This window comes from Artemia franciscana, chromosome 3 (assembly GCF_032884065.1).
Source record: "Artemia franciscana chromosome 3, ASM3288406v1, whole genome shotgun sequence".
Classification (NCBI taxonomy): Eukaryota; Metazoa; Arthropoda; class Branchiopoda; order Anostraca; family Artemiidae; genus Artemia; species Artemia franciscana.
The window spans coordinates 24,917,481-24,933,966 of record NC_088865.1 but is presented as its reverse complement, the minus strand read 5'-3'; the positions used below and the strand labels follow the sequence as shown (position 1 = coordinate 24,933,966).

The following is a 16,486-nucleotide window of genomic DNA, read 5'->3' as shown; positions in this document are numbered from 1 at the left end:
GACTATCTTACCTCAAAGAAAATTTCTTCTTCATAATTAGTCCACAGCAGCTCAGGTATATCTTGTTTTTTGGCCTTTTTCTTCTGCAATTTCTTACTGTCAATAGGCTTATGGATCTTGCTAATCATTATAACATGCGAAAATTCACTGAACCTCTTCCTTTCAACTTTTTTGGAAGCGACTTCTACCTCTTTCCTCCAAGAAAAAAAAATATAAAAATCGCAGAAATATGAATAATGAACCAATCAAAATTCCTTAGTATACATCGTACAGTACCACAGACCATGTATATGATACATAGGCTCTGATAGAACGTCAGACACTTTTTTCACAATATTAACAATGATCTGTTTCTCCTTTAATATATTTTTTTTAATTTTTTATTAATCTTCTTAGTCATACACACTGATTAAACGAGCAAAAGGAGAAATATTTACAACAGAATTTGGTTGTATCGATCTGTGATAATCAAAAATGGGCAATAATTAGTTTTCTTGATCAGCATGAAACTTTCAGGGCAAGCAAAGGACGAATCCTCGTAACACGAAATAAACTACTACTTTTGCTAATAAAGCAGAAGCTTTTAAGTTTACCCAAAGTTTATTTCGTTTTGGCCATTATTTATGATGTGTAAACTTGCTTAGTGTTGAAATGCATAACTTTTTTATCTTCTTTAGTACTAGAGGCATAAAATTTCTTGCCTGGTTTTAATTAAATTATTATAGATAGGGACTAATCTTCTACTCATCGATTTTCATCGATTATATTAATTAAACTATTTAAACGAAACTATTAAACTATTTTATTTTAATTTATTTAATATCTTAATCAAAACATTGAAAAAAGATTTTAATTAAACTATTACAAATCGGACCTAATCTTCTACTCATCGATATTTAAACTAGTCCTCTTTTAAATAATGTTTAATTTTTATCGTTTCATTTATTAATTAAAATCAATCTCTCTTCAACTCAATCATCTGGCTTTCTTGTGAACTTGCAAAAACAAGTTGTCTTAGGACAGTGCCAGGAAAATAAATATATTCTTGAGTATACACCTTGTCATTAGTATGCACCTAACTTCACATAAAATACTGATAATACAAATCAATATGTAAATACTTCCCCGTTGAGCTGCTACTGAAGCCACTGCAATAATAATAACATAAGCAAAAATCAATAATGGAAAATTTCCCCAATCCTCCACCAGTCACAGTGTACAATTCTAAAAACAAATTTAAACAACTGATAAAAACTTATGATTAGATGCGTTATTTCCTTAACTTTATTGAAAATTCTTCAAACCTTTTTATTTATTTAACTCTATCATCAGTACCATTCCATAATTTTAACTATTTTTCTTTGATGGAACGTAAGGTTATGATTCTGAAGATCAAATAAATGTTCCGCAAGAATAAATAAAAAAAACTATACTGAATCACACAAAATTTGTTTTAGAAAAACAAATCGGTGTAACAGTCTATACTACACAATGTTTAGCTTATAAACATGCAAATGTAGAACAAGCAAACGGTAAATCTACTTTGAAGAGATACAGATCAGATACAACTGATACAATCCTTGAAGAAGAGGCCTTCACAAAAGCGTAGAAAGAGGTAAGAACTAAAAAAAATTAATTAAGATACAATAGAAATTGTTCTTCAAAACCCGGGCAATTCTATTTTATTTTTCAATAAATATTCCAAAAGAATTTTTTTTTTCCAATTTAGAGAAGTGGAATTAGACGTGGAAGAAATTACCGAAAAAATATACCAGAAATACAACCCTCAAAAGAGGCCGTGGTTCTTTTTTGGTCTTCCATGCTATGCCATTGATGAAACTAAACTTTAACTCTATGAAACGCAATTCGCTTTTAGATTATGTGTTTCGTATGGTCTCCACTTTCTTAGCCTAAAACCATAAAAAATTTTCTTATTCTGATAAGTTTTGAAAAACACATTTGAAATAAGCAGAAAATTAGTTTTTTTACATATTTAATTCGCTATCGAGAGCAGCCAGGTACGCGCGACTTTTTTTGGGAGGGGGACGGCTTCGATAGTAAAAAATAGAAAAATATACGATATTTGAAAAAGAGTGCCCAGATAGACAAGAAAATTTTGTATTTAAGAGGCAGGGGTAGCTCCCAAGGCCCTCACGTATATACGTCCCTGTTCGCGAATGTCGGCTACTACTGGCGAGTGCCCCTCTTAGATTACCGTACAGTACTATGGACAGTTTGATTCTCAATGACATCTGACAACTAAAATCAAACTACTACCACTTCGCCATCATGTTCAAATAATTATCTTTAGAAAAAACACATTAGGATGTTTTATAAACTTCAGATAAATCTCAACTAAGATTTTTGTGAGACCAATTTATTCATGATTTTTTGTAAAGTTTAAGTAAAGTTGTAAGATCTACATATATTGATACGTACATGTAATTGTACGTTTTATTTGCGTAAAACTTGCATACACGTAATATTGTTATAAAGTTCTACAATTTACTGTTGGCTTGTTACCTTCAGGTTTCATTGACAGTCCGATTGTCTGATTTTAACTATCGTTAGACTTTTTTTTTTATCTTTTTGGAAATAAAAATAAAATAAAAAACGCTACTTCAGAAGCATAGAAAAGGGAAAAGCCAGTTGGAAACAAACAACTTAGGAGCAGGTTACTTCTAAAGGTTAATATTTTCTTTTTCCACTGAGGACGGCATTTTGGAGGTTTTTGCCAAAATGTCTGCTTTGTCTTTTCCTTTATCACTGGCTAAAAAATATCCTCGCTTTGTTTTGTCATTTTGTTAACTATTTTTTTCCTTCTTAGTTTATCATCTTAGTGTGAGCTTATAAAAATGATAACCACATTAATTTTTTTGTTGTTTTGGAAAATTCGGTACTTCATAAAAATCTTACTTTAGATTGTATTTGCTTTCAAAAATCACTGTATACTATGAAAAATAAAAGCTTACCTTAAACTCTCAAATAGAGGAACAGAAATCTGAGGGGGAAGATTAATAAATCTTTCATTTATAAGAAAACCCAAAGAAGTACTTGGATTACTAAGTAACTCCTCGAATATCTTTTTAGTGGATGGGTTTTCTCCAGATTTAAGAACTGCAAAGTTAAGAAGCTGCTCAATAGACTTTTTGTCCTGAAATAAAACTGTCATAAATAAACAAGAAAAAATAAATAACGACAGAACTCTCGCAGCGTTAAGTAACATGCGTTTTCATCATGTTTTAAGAGTAAAAATTATCGAATATGCTTAATTATCTCATATATGTGAACCTAATTTTTTTTTCAGCTGTCACAAAAATAATTTTAATATGAAACAAGGCACCAAATAGGAACAGATTTCTTGGGGGGGGGGAACACGCAGTATATAAGTCAGGTAAGTTACACAAGAAGTAGAGAAAACAACTGAAAATCGACCAAACAAGCCTTATAACTAGACTTTCGTTAGAAGCTCAGTTGCAAGAAATAGCCCGAGCACAAATAGTAGGCTGCTTAAATGTCACAGGAAAACTTGAATTGGAATGTGTCTGAATCTCCGTTATTCACTCATATCAAATACTAAAGTGTACTAATTATCATTAAAAGGAACATTTAAAAAAAAAGAAAAGTAAGTAATAAAGGTCTCCAAAGCTTTAATAGATTCTTTCAATCACAGATCTTATCTGTGATCTTATATATAAAGATAGCAATTTTGTTCAATGTAGTTGAAGGGTCTAAAAATTATATCTTTGAGCAACACACCCCCACCCCCAGAGTTCTCAAGGTAAGGATTATAGGTTATACCCCTGGGGCATTTATGGATTTTTATAGAAAAAGTGGTCGTATATACTCCAGAGGTGTCTCATTGGATTGGTGATCTGAATTTCCATTGCCATATGAATTTCTAATTTCAATATAAAACGAACAGAAATGAATTAAAAAAAAAACTTTTTCCACAAAATAAGTTTTTCAAATAAATGTGAAGAATTCATTTAAACCAGAAATGAGCAAAAATAAATTAAATTATCTACCAAGCGTTAAACTACCACAAACAGCATCAACAAATAAATGAAACCCAAAATCAACAGAAATTTCAATAAATAACCGAGTCAAACTCAAAACGAGCAGAAGTTATCACGGGTAGGGCTCATAACCCTCTACCTTCCAAAGGCCAGAACATAATTTGCACTTTACTGAAAAAAAAACTTAAATGTATTCACTTTTACAGCTTAAATAAACCAAATATTGTTAGAACAAGGAATAAATATCAGCATATGTATATTGAACTGACAATGTAAATTCATTTGTGTTTTTTTCAGTATGGTTGGCCCCCAACCCCCCATTGCACTTCCTGGCTGAAGGGCCAAGAAACGGAGATCAGCACCGCCGGTAGGGACTGTAAAGTCTTATGCCGTATCCTTTACCTTTTTTTTTACCTTGGAAAGGTATAGAGGTTTTAAGCCCGACTCATGTTAATTTCTGCTCATTTTGAGTTGTACTCGGTTGTTTATTGTAATTTCTGTTTATTTTGGGATTCATTTATTTATTTATTTTGGCTTATGGTAGTTTTACGCTTGGTAGATATATTTGATTTTTTTTGCTAATTTTTGGTTTAGATGAGTTCTTTACTTTTCTTTGAAAACTTATTTTAGGGAAAAAGTTTTTTAATTAAACATATAAAAAGTCAAGCTTATTCATTATAAGTGAAACTTAAAACGAGCAGAAACCAAATCGAATAATCAAGTCAAACACACACACAAAGAAAAACACAAATTACCGAAGATAGGATGAAGCTGCCGTCGACTCAAGCCCTTTCAAAGCTAAAGTGTTATTTCCTCTTTGCTGAAGAAGATATAAATTTTGGAAAGTTCTTTGTTTATAGCATATAAAAACAGGTTTACAAAAGAAAAACAGAACTATTTCTCTGAATTAATACATTGTTGACTTTTGATTTGGTTGTACCTTTTCAGCAATGCATTTTTTGGCAGTATTTTTGTTAATTTGATTACATTTCATCACCCACCTATAGAAAACTAAAGCGTAAACTGAACTTTTAATTAGTAATCTTGAAGCAAGTCTTTTATGGGATGGCAGCCTCACTCTTATTTTTTGGTAATTTCTGTCCGTCTTAAGTTTCACTAGATAATTAACTTTAATTTCTGCTCCTTTAAAGATATAATATTACTCTTTACTTTTTAACCTGTTTAAAAAACCATTTTTAAAATTACTCCTGTTCATTTTTTGTTTACATTTTTATAACTAGTTAAGTGCAAAAATCCATGGAAATACTTTTTCAAAGATTTTCTGTTTCACAGCTATAATATTGGATTACTAATTTGTTTTTAGATAAAACTCGAATATTCAGTTGGAATGATCGATCAGTCACGGTTTTGTACATTAATTCATTAATAGTTCTTTAACTAAAAAATTGGGAGTCGATAGATAGGGAATTTTCAATCACACAGACTGAAAAACAATATCACGATTTTCGACCTGCGATAGGGATGAAGACATCCTAAACGCCTGTGGGCATACTTGAATTATAGACGTATCTTATTCAGCGCTTTAATGAAAATGATCAAGTCAAGTTCAGTTTTGTAGAGATTGATAATGTGATTTATGTCTTTTTATAAAATTATTTCAGTTTTTCAAGATTGCTTTCATTAAAATATACTATTTATGAAATCTTCTTTATTTTTCATTTATTTTCACCCAAAACTATAAGCACCAGTGATCTTCGTAGTAATAAACGTAAGGAAACATCACTTGCGCTAAAAAAAAAAAAAAAAAAAAAAAAAAAAAAAAAAAAAAAAAAAAACACTAAAACAGAGAGAAAATATCAGAAATATATCTACTAGAATAAAAAACAATAAACAACCTCTAGGAAAACGCTGAGTGAAACGGTGTACCTATAACACCCTGCTTAAAAGACGTCAAATTTTTAGCGCAAACAAGGTCATCTGGCAAGGGATTCCATAACTAGTGGATCCTATTAAGAAAACTAACAGCTTCTATGCTTCGTTCAGGTTTTGACGGGAAAATTTTCTGTGTATGCTGCCGTGTTGCCAGATACCAATTTCTTTTCCAAAGATATAGGCGACTGGATCACAAACAACTTGATGGGCGAATCCATTTTTACAACTATGGAACCTCAGTGAAACTAGAGTAAACTAAAGTATATGTCGTAAAGCAAGTTGATTGCGTTTCTAAAATACATTTTTGGTACAAACGGAAATACCACCGAAAAGAAGAATTCATTATACATTTGTGGTTATTTTATTATAATATAGGTGTCGCTTATTGTCAAAATTAAACAAAAACATAACAACAGGCAAAACTTTAAAAATGAGACAGTGAAAAGTTTAAACATGCATACAAATATAAGTCCGAATATTTTTACATCTGTAGCCTTTATTAAGGAAACAAAAGATGAAAAAGTTAATATATAGCAGAAAATAACGTGAGATAAGTAATATAAGAACGCTTTAGAAAAAAGAAGAAGAAAGAAACCCAAGTCTGATGAATAAAGTTGTTGTTCAGTACAAAACATTGTCAGAAACGAGTTCATATTTTCTAACTTTCACTATTTAAATTAAAAGATTCATAGTCTAATTTTATGCCTATTTCCAACCATACCATACAGTCATAAAAGAGTACAATCCCAAAATACGAAGAGGCTACCATGAGGAAGCTTTGAACAGAAGTACGAGGCAGCAAAGCTGTCAAGCCAGAGGGCGGTAGACAACTGTGTGGCAGAGAAATGAATGGGACTTGAAAAATGATTTAGGATAAATAACTTACGTAGTAACTTGCCAAGAAGTGATAAGAAAATCGTATGTGCTCGACTTGGCTTGTTTTTCCGCTGAATCGGTCTGCAGCTTGAATTTATCCTGTTTTTGCACTTATTTAGGACTTAATACCAAGTCACGCAAATAATAGTTTAGTCACTAAGTGTCGAATTAGCTCGTTTTGCAGTGAGTCCGGACTCATTTCACGCCAAGTCAGGAGTTTTATTTTTGTCCCGAGTCCGATCTTAGCTTGTTTCTGTACCAAAACAGGCTTCATTTTTGCAACGAGTCAGTTTGCAGCTTCGAGTTAGCTAGTTTTTAAGCTGAACTAAAAATCTTTGCATGGTTTGGGTAGAAACAATCAGAACATGCCTACCTTTCTGTTAAAAATTTGGCGGTTGAGCAGGAGGAGGAGGTTACAAAGAGGTAATGGCCAAAATCGTACCTTCAATCATAAATATTGGAATTCCATGGATGTTTCCAGTTTTAACAAAACACGATATGCCAAGGTTTTGCTAGAGTTGATTTGTGAAGAACAGGCTAACTGCATAATTTGGGACCCTTAACCCTGGGACTATGTCTCTCTGGAAACAAGCAATAAACACTAGTTTACTGAGTCTGATTTGGAGGTGCTAAATCAAATTCTCTGGTAAGTATTATCACAGAATTCTGCAAGGTAAACTACTTAACATTAAAATGTAAAATGATCTATACTATGTCAGCTAAAATCGATCAGAATCAAGTTTACATTCTAAAGAACCTACAAGAGGCCAACTTAGCCTATTCAAAATCCCTGCTAAAATAAAAATTAAATTTCAAGATGGAAACTTTTTGGTAGAGCACCCTCAAGTCAACCAGAACAAAATATCACCCTCAAGTCGACCAGAACAAAATATCTCATTAGTTACTTTTCTCTGTGATAAATTTACAATAGTCGTAACGCCAAAGACATCCATTTCATCGTCATCATCTTCATCATTGTCACTTAGTTCATCCTCAGGAACAACTTGCTAGAAAAGACGTATGGATATCAAAAATAGTTTTAGATGAACTCCAAAATAACGATTTCTCATACAAAACCATAACCGCTTTACAATAAAAAATATAGTTGCATTAGGCAGCCAGCTTGTCTAGTCTTTGGGTGTTGGATTCAAGCTTTGTTGCAGTAGCTATCTTCTTTAAATTTTATGCGATAGGAGGGTACTTGGGGTGTTACCACAGATCTATCCTAGAAATGCGAAACAGGAATAATAGCACAGAAAAAGTTCATGCAAAATCACTAGACCGTACCTGTAGAATGTCTAATTATAAACTTTTCCTGACATCCACATGTTATTTAAAAATTCTAAAACAAAAACGTGAACTTGAAAAAAAATAGCTGGAAACTTTTTAACTTTTGACAGTCAGATGAGCTTAAGCGGAGTAGTACTTAAGATTAGTTTAGTCAGATCAGCATACTGGGCTAGCTTATCTCTAAAGATATTTGTAGAAAACTAGCCTAGTAGAGAAATTTGTTGACTTTAGCGAATTTTGCCAGCATCAATTGTCCTTCAATGTTTGTAATGCAGAGGCTAGTCCTTTTTTACTGTATTACCAGATTTTGAATTCGGCATTTTAAATTCTCGGAGAATTTTCTTCACAACGATTTAATTTATTATAAAAATGCTTTAACAATATTAGCTAACAATGTTTGTGGGTACAGACATTTATGACAGACCACAAGTAATATCAGCGAGAAGGGGGAAATATAACGGAGTAAAACAGCCTTCCAGAAGAGTTCTGTCTTCCTAACCCACTGTTATGATACCACTAGTTACGTTTCCATATTTATTCCTGCAGAACAGCCTGACACGGTTGAAAAGCCTCCTTTTCTAGAAAAATACAAGATTTAAAATGTACTCTTTTGCTGTTAATTATATATTTAACATATAAAAGATATGTTTTCAAAGGAAATATTCTTTAAATTGGGTACAAAAAAATCCTTATGCTTATTTAGGGATTTCATAGTGTATGAAGTAACACGTTGCATTAGTGAATCAAGTTACAACTTTCCTCGAATTTTATGAACTATGAACTAAAGTTTCACTCCAAAATGGCATATATTTCCTTTCCCTCTTTCCGTGCCTTATCAAATTCCAATTACAGTGGGATAGATTCGAAATAGGCTTATCAATTTTCTGTAGAAAAAAATTTTTGGGGCACCGCTTCTTAAACAAGCAAGTCCTAATCCCATAGACAAAGTGCCATAGTCAGTAAAAACAAAAGCTTAATCTTATGTAGGAAACAACTTCCCCTATTAGTAACTAGATTCCAATAAAAGGAACATACAAATGAAAAAAAAAAATAAAGAAATGATTAAGAATCTATAAATCAACAACTACCAAGATAATTATTCTTAACTAATGCATAAAAAAAAGAAGAACGAAAAGATTTTAATAAAAAGAACATACAAATGAAAATAAAAATAATGAAGAAATGATTAAGAATCTATAAATCAACTTCTAACAAAATAATTAGTCTTTATTAACACATCAAAACCAATGATAGATTTCAATTAAAGGAACATATAAAAAAAAATTGAAGAAATGATTAAGAATCTATAATCGAACAACCACCAAGATAATTAGTCTTTACTAATGTATCAAAAAAATTAAAAAATAGATTTCAATAAAAGGAACATACAATAGGAAAAATTGAAGAAATCATTAAGAATCTATAAATCAACAACTACCAAGATGATTAGTCTTTACTAATGAATAAAAAAAGAAGAACAATTATGTTTGAATATAAGAAGTATACAGATGAAAAAAAATTGAAGAAATGATTAAGAATCTATAATCGAACAACCACCAAGATAATTAGTCTTTACTAATGTATCAAAAAAATTAAAAAATAGATTTCAATAAAAGGAACATACAATAGGAAAAATTGAAGAAATCATTAAGAATCTATAAATCAACAACTACCAAGATGATTAGTCTTTACTAATGAATAAAAAAAGAAGAAAAATTATGTTTCAATAAAAGAAGTATACAGATGAAAAAAAATTGAAGAAATGATTAAGAATCTATAAATCAACAACAACCAAGATACATAGTCTTTACTAACGTAAAAAAAATAGAAAAAAAATATATATTTCAATAAAAGGAAGATACAAATGAAAAAACAAGAGCTAAGAGCTCGTATGGCACTTGTGACAGGCCAGAAGGGCCAAGAGCTCATATGGTATGAACTCTAACAAAATTTTAAGAATCAATAAATTGATTTAAAAGGAAAATCAGAGACTTAATGCCGGTCGGGATTTAAAATAAGAGCTCTGAGTCACAATGTCCTTCTAAATATCAAAATTCAATAAGATCCGATCACCCAGTCGTAAGTTATAAATATGTCATTTTTTCTAACTTTTCCTCTCCCTTTAGCCCACCAGATGGTCGAATTAGGGAAAACGACTTTATCAAGTCAATTTGTGCAGCTCCCTGACACGCATACCAATTTTCATCGTCCTAGCACGCCCAGAAGCACCAAACTCGCCAAAGCACTGAACCCCACCAACTCCCCCAAAGAGAGCGAATCCAGTACGGTTACGTCAATCACATATCTACAACATTTGCTTATTCTACCCACCAAGCTTCATCTTGATTCCTCCACTCTAAGCGTTTTCCAAGATTTCCGATTTCCCCTCCAACTCCCCCCAATGTGTACAGATCTGGTCGGGATTTGAAATTTGAGCTCTGAGACATGAATTCCTTCTAAATATCAAATTTCATTAAGATCCGGTCACCTGTTCTTAAGTTGAAAATACTTCAATTTTTCAAATTTTTTTAAATTAACACCTCCCCCCAGCTCCAACAAAGAGAACGGATTCGTTCCAACTATGCAAATCACGTATCTAAAACTTGTGCTTATTCTTCCCATCAAGTTTCATCCCGATCTCCACTCTCAGCGTTTTCCAAGATTTCTGTTTTCCCCTTCCAACCCCCTATGTCCCCGGATCCAATTCGAGTCGAAAATGGAGCATTTGAGACATAAGATCCTTCTATATATCAAGTTTCATTAAGATCTGATCACCCGTTCGTATGTTAAAAATACTTCATTTTTCCAAATTACCCCCCCCCCCAACTCTACCAAAGAGAGCGGATCCAAGCATTGCTCCAAAACACGAATGCTCCCTAAGGTGGAGGAAGACATGCGAGATGCTTTTCAAAGATATAGTCCTTGTTTAGTTTTAGCTACCTGTCTGAATGAGCATGTATCAAATAAAGCTATTCAAACAAATTTGGTTCAATCCCGCCTTCTAGGACTATTATGAAAGAATTTCAATATGAGTAGATCATCTTCTGCAAATGAGGGATGGTAGGTCATCAAAAAATGAGTTTTGCCAATCAAGTAGGGGCCAAACTAAAACCGGGGCATCCTGAAAAACGTTAGGAAATGATCACGAGAAAGGAGTAAAGCTAAAAGCAGTAGCAGCTTTGTTGCCCTCACGCGGCTTAGTGCTGCCACCAATTGCCAATAGCAGAATATTATATGTAAAAAAAAAAAACAAAAAAAAACTGAAGCTCAGCAGTAAATGGACACTCACTTTCAATGCACTTCCAATGTAATTCTGACTGATAATGATGTCTGTTAGATTGGACAGGTCAATTTGAGCCTTCAGAAACAACTGATTAAGTAGTTTCTTAACACTATGAAAATCTTCACCTTCAATATTTCTTCCTTCAAATTCTACAGGAACAACCTAAAAAGAAAAGGTACAGCAAAGTTATATTGAAATTTTGTACAACTGCAACAGAACAATAAAAAAACTTCAGAGACAACAGAGGTTTTAAATAGTATTTAGCCAGCATATAAACACACACACACACACACACACATACAAACACATACACACACACACACATACACACACACACACACACACATACACACATACACATACACACACACATACACATATATATATATATATATATATATATATATATATATATATATATATATATATATATATATATGTCAAATCATAATATATATTATGAAAAATCATAAAATATATACCGTACATATATATATGTGTGTGTGTGATAGTACCGGAAGAAAGGTGGCTTCGCCGCCGGTCCCTTGCATGGCTACGGGACAGGCTTATATTGATTATCATAGTCACTTGTCTTCTAACTGTAGACAATAAGAACTTCTTTTTGATGTCATGGCGTTGTTATACCACCCTGGGGACAATACGAATTCGTCCTTAAAGTTGTCGCCTATTTAGATTTTTACGGCCAGAAATGTCAATATTCTGCTTTTAAAAAAAGAAACTCTTTAAAGAGTCTTTCATAAACACATATATACGCAATTATTAAACGTTTAACTAATTTAAAGATGAAAAATAATTCCAACAATAAGATATTTGGTTGGATGTTGTCAGGGCTTCCCTCCAGACATCCAGATATTTTGTTTTTTAATTTTCATGTAGAACCAGAACTTTTAAGCTATCTTGTCTTTTAACACGAGAAAATACCACGAATAACATACCATGATTAAAAACAGGAGTACAGAGGTCAAAGCCAAGAAATTCAAAAGTTTGACCTTTTGACTTATGTATAATAATGGCAAATGCAGGTCGAAGTGGGAACTTATGTTGTTTAACATTACATCAAACTAGATATTTACTAGAGCTGAGTATAACTCGAGAAATTTGAACTACCTTTCCTGATTTTCCCCCAGTCATTATATTCGCCTTTATCAGGTTGTTAAATAATTCAGGAACAATAAGGAGAATCCCATTAGACATCCCTTCTGAAATATCTAAGTTACGCAAAAGCACAATATACTGTATTTTTCTTTATTTTCAAGTCATAAGGTGGTAAATCCGCGGTATCGATTGAATTGAAGAATTCTGGGGTGAATTCAATTCCTCCTTTTTCTTTATCTTTTAAAGAATCGCAACTTTTACATGGTTTGTATTCTCCTGGGAGGCGATCGACAATTTTCGTATTTATTTTACTAACTTGTTTGTTGACCGAAGCTAAAATAACATGATCCTTCATTAAACTGAAATTTTGATTTGGCAGAAATTCAGTAAAAGGAAGAAAATACTTCTACTTGAGCTAATTCTAAAACCTTGTTTGAACCAGGTCTTATGCTGGAAACTGAATCTGAGGAAAACGGAACTTTCAAGCCAAAGGTCTTGTGTGTTATCAGTACAAATGGTAATAAAGTCGATGCTATTCCTGTATAAGCCAATCCTGTACTTTGCGAGTTTTGCCACACAGAATGTGACACAAGGTTTAATATACAAAGGTTTTAGTGGTACAGCCTGGCCCATTTATGAAAAAACATTTTACCCAACATAATCAGAATCATTAACAGCCTGTAAAACATTATCTACAATTTCAAGCCATTTTCCTTGCACAAGCGGACACATGCAATGTCCAATAGCGGCTGACTCCCTAGAATTTAGAAATTCCAAGTTTTAGTCTTTTTTGTAGGTCTCAATGGTTGTCCATGCCATATTGTTCCACACAAAAACTAAAATTTTGACCTTCAATTGCCATTGTGCTTAACTTGGATGCAATAATACGTAAAGCACGCTTAACTGCATTATCTTCAGATACACGAATTCGTCATGCTTGTCAAATAAAATCCTCAGCAAACTGATGTTTTAGTCTTTCCCAAAGACCTCTTAGATACGCAGGATTTTCAAAAATAAGAACCTGTGTGAAAAAAAAAATCATATTACAAAAGGCATTTTAGACACTGCTGATCTTCGAGGGAATCAAACCGGTGTTTATTGTCGAATTCAAAGCCATGATCCTGGCATGCTTCTTCTTCTTCTTCAGCAGTCGGGGGCTTTTCAGTCGATACTATTCAGCCCTTTTCCTTTTGACTCACTCTGTAAGATCGACAGAGCTATGGAGCTGGTATGTCTTATATAATTTGTATCTTCTCAGATTTCTTGAAGTATATCTTTTGATACTAGCAGTTGAATTATAAGAGAATATATATTGAGCTCTGTGCTCTGTGAGAAAGTATGGTCAGCAAGACTCTTGGCTGTTAGTGGCATTTTGTAGTGTTTGAAGCATTCTAACATTTTACATCACAGGGTATACTGTGCAGACGTCAGCATATTACATTCAAATAGGCAATGGTCAATTGTTTCATTCTTAAGATTACATGGCCTGCAAAGGGGGGACGAGGGAACTTCGCCACTTGAATTAGGGATCTGATATGAAAATGCCTGAAAATTTAGCCCATTTGAACTTGACCGAATTCTATGATAAATCTTGGAAAGGTGCTTACTTGGGAAAGGTGATAGGGTTGGATTCTTATTATTTAGAAGTACCTCTGTAAGTCTCCAGCGGTAAATATCTCTAATGGGGATTGGTCTCCCACTTGGCTGGTCAATATTTAAAGCATTTTTTGCTATTTCATCTGGAGTGGCTTGGAATATACTGGATATGAGTTAAAATACCTTTTGAAGCAAAAATATGAATAATCCTAAGACAAAGAAATGTGTCAATATCCATCTTGTATTGAGAAGCTGAAGAAAGCAGCTCAAGGCTTGACAAAGTCAGAATATATTATAATATTTTTAATATTAACATTCATATATTCATTAACCATGAGGAAATCTAATGCCATGATTATGGCATTTATCTCGGCAGACATTAAAGATGAATTCTCGTGTAATCTCTCTCCTAAAGTGATATTATGGGTTGGGAAGAATTCTCCGCTTGACACTTCCTCATTCATTTTGAACCCATCTACAAAAATTTGGAAATGGTTTTTATAAGCAACATTATTTAGCTCGGCAAATTTTTTCTGAATATAATCAATGGTGGTAAGTTCTTTGGTCCACTTTGAGAAGTCAGTCTTTATTATGGGGATTGACCAACTCCAAGGGGGGGTTTGGGGGAATGTGGGTGCAATAGATTTTACTGGCACTGGGAACTTCTTCTGGATATTTGCATATTCATTTGCAACGCCTCTAAACATAGATAGATTTCTTAACCAATTATGCAGGGTATGAGAATCATTGGCTTCAATTTTTGTAAGGTATTTAATTAGTAGAGACCTTCTTTAATTTATTGGTGATAGTCCACTCTCAGTAAGCAGAAACTTAGTTTTTGTTGGTTTCCTAAGACCAAATATAAAACGAATTATATCATTTTGAGTCGTTTAGAGTTTTTGCGTGTGGATCTTAGCGCAAGCACCATAAACTATGAGGCCATAATCAATATGGGGTCTTATATTTAGTTTATAAAATTGGAGTAGTGTTTTCTCGTTACAGCCCCAAGGTGTGGCTAGTAGCCTTTTAATTATTCTTATTTTTCTATAGCACTTTTTAATTGTGTTTGTGATGTGAAGGTGGAAGTTTAGTTTTTGGTGAAGTATGAGCCCTAGATAATTAATTTGATTGTCCTCTGGGATAAGTATTCCATTTAGTGTTAGCCTTGCATTAGAATGATTTCACTTATGGTGGAATTGGATAATTTTTGACTTTGTGGGTGCAGTAGATAAAATAGACTTTGACTTTGTGGGTGCAGTAGATAAAATAGACTTTTGAGGAAACTTTTCAAATTGGAAAAGTGCATTTTGCAACTTTGAATGTGCAATCTCGAAGGTGTTGCCAGTTGCCCATAATACCATATCATCAGCGTACTGTAGATTGGTATGTGGGAGGATTATGTCCCAGAGAAATAGTGAAAATAGGAGGCAGCTCAGGACTGCACCCTGTGGAAGGCCTTTGGTTATTGAAGTTTTGGGTAAAGAGGCTGATCCTACACAAACAATGAAACTTCGGTTTTCTATGAAGGATTTTATGAAGGATACAAGTTTGGGGGGTAGTCCAAGATTCGTAAGTTTAACTAAGAGAATCTGGTGGTCAACATTATCATATGCTCCTTCAAAGTCTAGGAATGCAGCAGTTAGGACATTATTTTTTGATAGGGATTCATTTATTGCACTTGTTAACACTATGAAAGAATCTGTTGATGAGTGGTGTTTCCTGAAGCCAGTTTGAGTATGAGGTATCAGATTATTCTTCTCAGCGAACCATAGCAGCCGATGGTAAATTATTTTCTCTATCAATTTTCCCAGCACTGGGGTAATCATTATAGGTCTATATGACTCAGGGTATGATAGGTGTCAATTCATTTGGATTTTCATCTGGCTTTTTGTTGATAATTTGATTAATTCCCGATAATACTTCTGATTCACTTCTACTTGATAGAGGTGGCCATTCTGATCTTTTATCATTACATGCAGAGGGTAAATGGTTTGCCCACGGTGAATCTCTCTTATAGGAGTGTGAGCTTGGTTTTTTTGAGGAAGGAGTCTTATTGGGGGGTGCTTGATGCATTTGGTAGAATGGTTGGTCTGTGGGTGGTTTCATAAAGTTTTTGATCAGGTGTGATTGGGCTGCATTTGCTTCCATTGCTTCGAGTGGGTAAGGTATGTTTTTTCCTGTTGCTATTTGGAGTGTTAGTGCTCGTTTTTTATATAAGGAGCATAAAGTTTTATTTGTAGAATTGTGGGGACCGTTGCAGTTGATACATTTTGGCTGATTGTTTTTACAATTTGTCATTCCAGAGGGGTGGGAGATTTTACAATAATTACATTCATGTAATGTTTCACTGCATGTGTTTTTTGTGTGTCCTAGTTTTAAACATTTTTGGCATTGGATAGGTTTTGGCTTATAG

General features: G+C 33.2%; 1 protein-coding gene across 1 annotated transcript in view; it reads right to left on the bottom strand.

The window, feature by feature from the left end:
- Positions 1–16,486, bottom strand: part of LOC136025069 (protein BCCIP homolog) — a 41,780-nt gene that overhangs the window by 1,113 nt on the left and 24,181 nt on the right. The window contains exons 2-5 of the mRNA XM_065700764.1: positions 11,368–11,523; positions 7,694–7,795; positions 2,973–3,154; positions 12–195 (exon numbers count right to left, since the gene is read on the bottom strand). Of these exons, the coding sequence (XP_065556836.1) occupies positions 12–195; positions 2,973–3,154; positions 7,694–7,795; positions 11,368–11,523 (624 nt within the window). The remainder of the gene's footprint in view (positions 1–11; positions 196–2,972; positions 3,155–7,693; positions 7,796–11,367; positions 11,524–16,486) is intronic.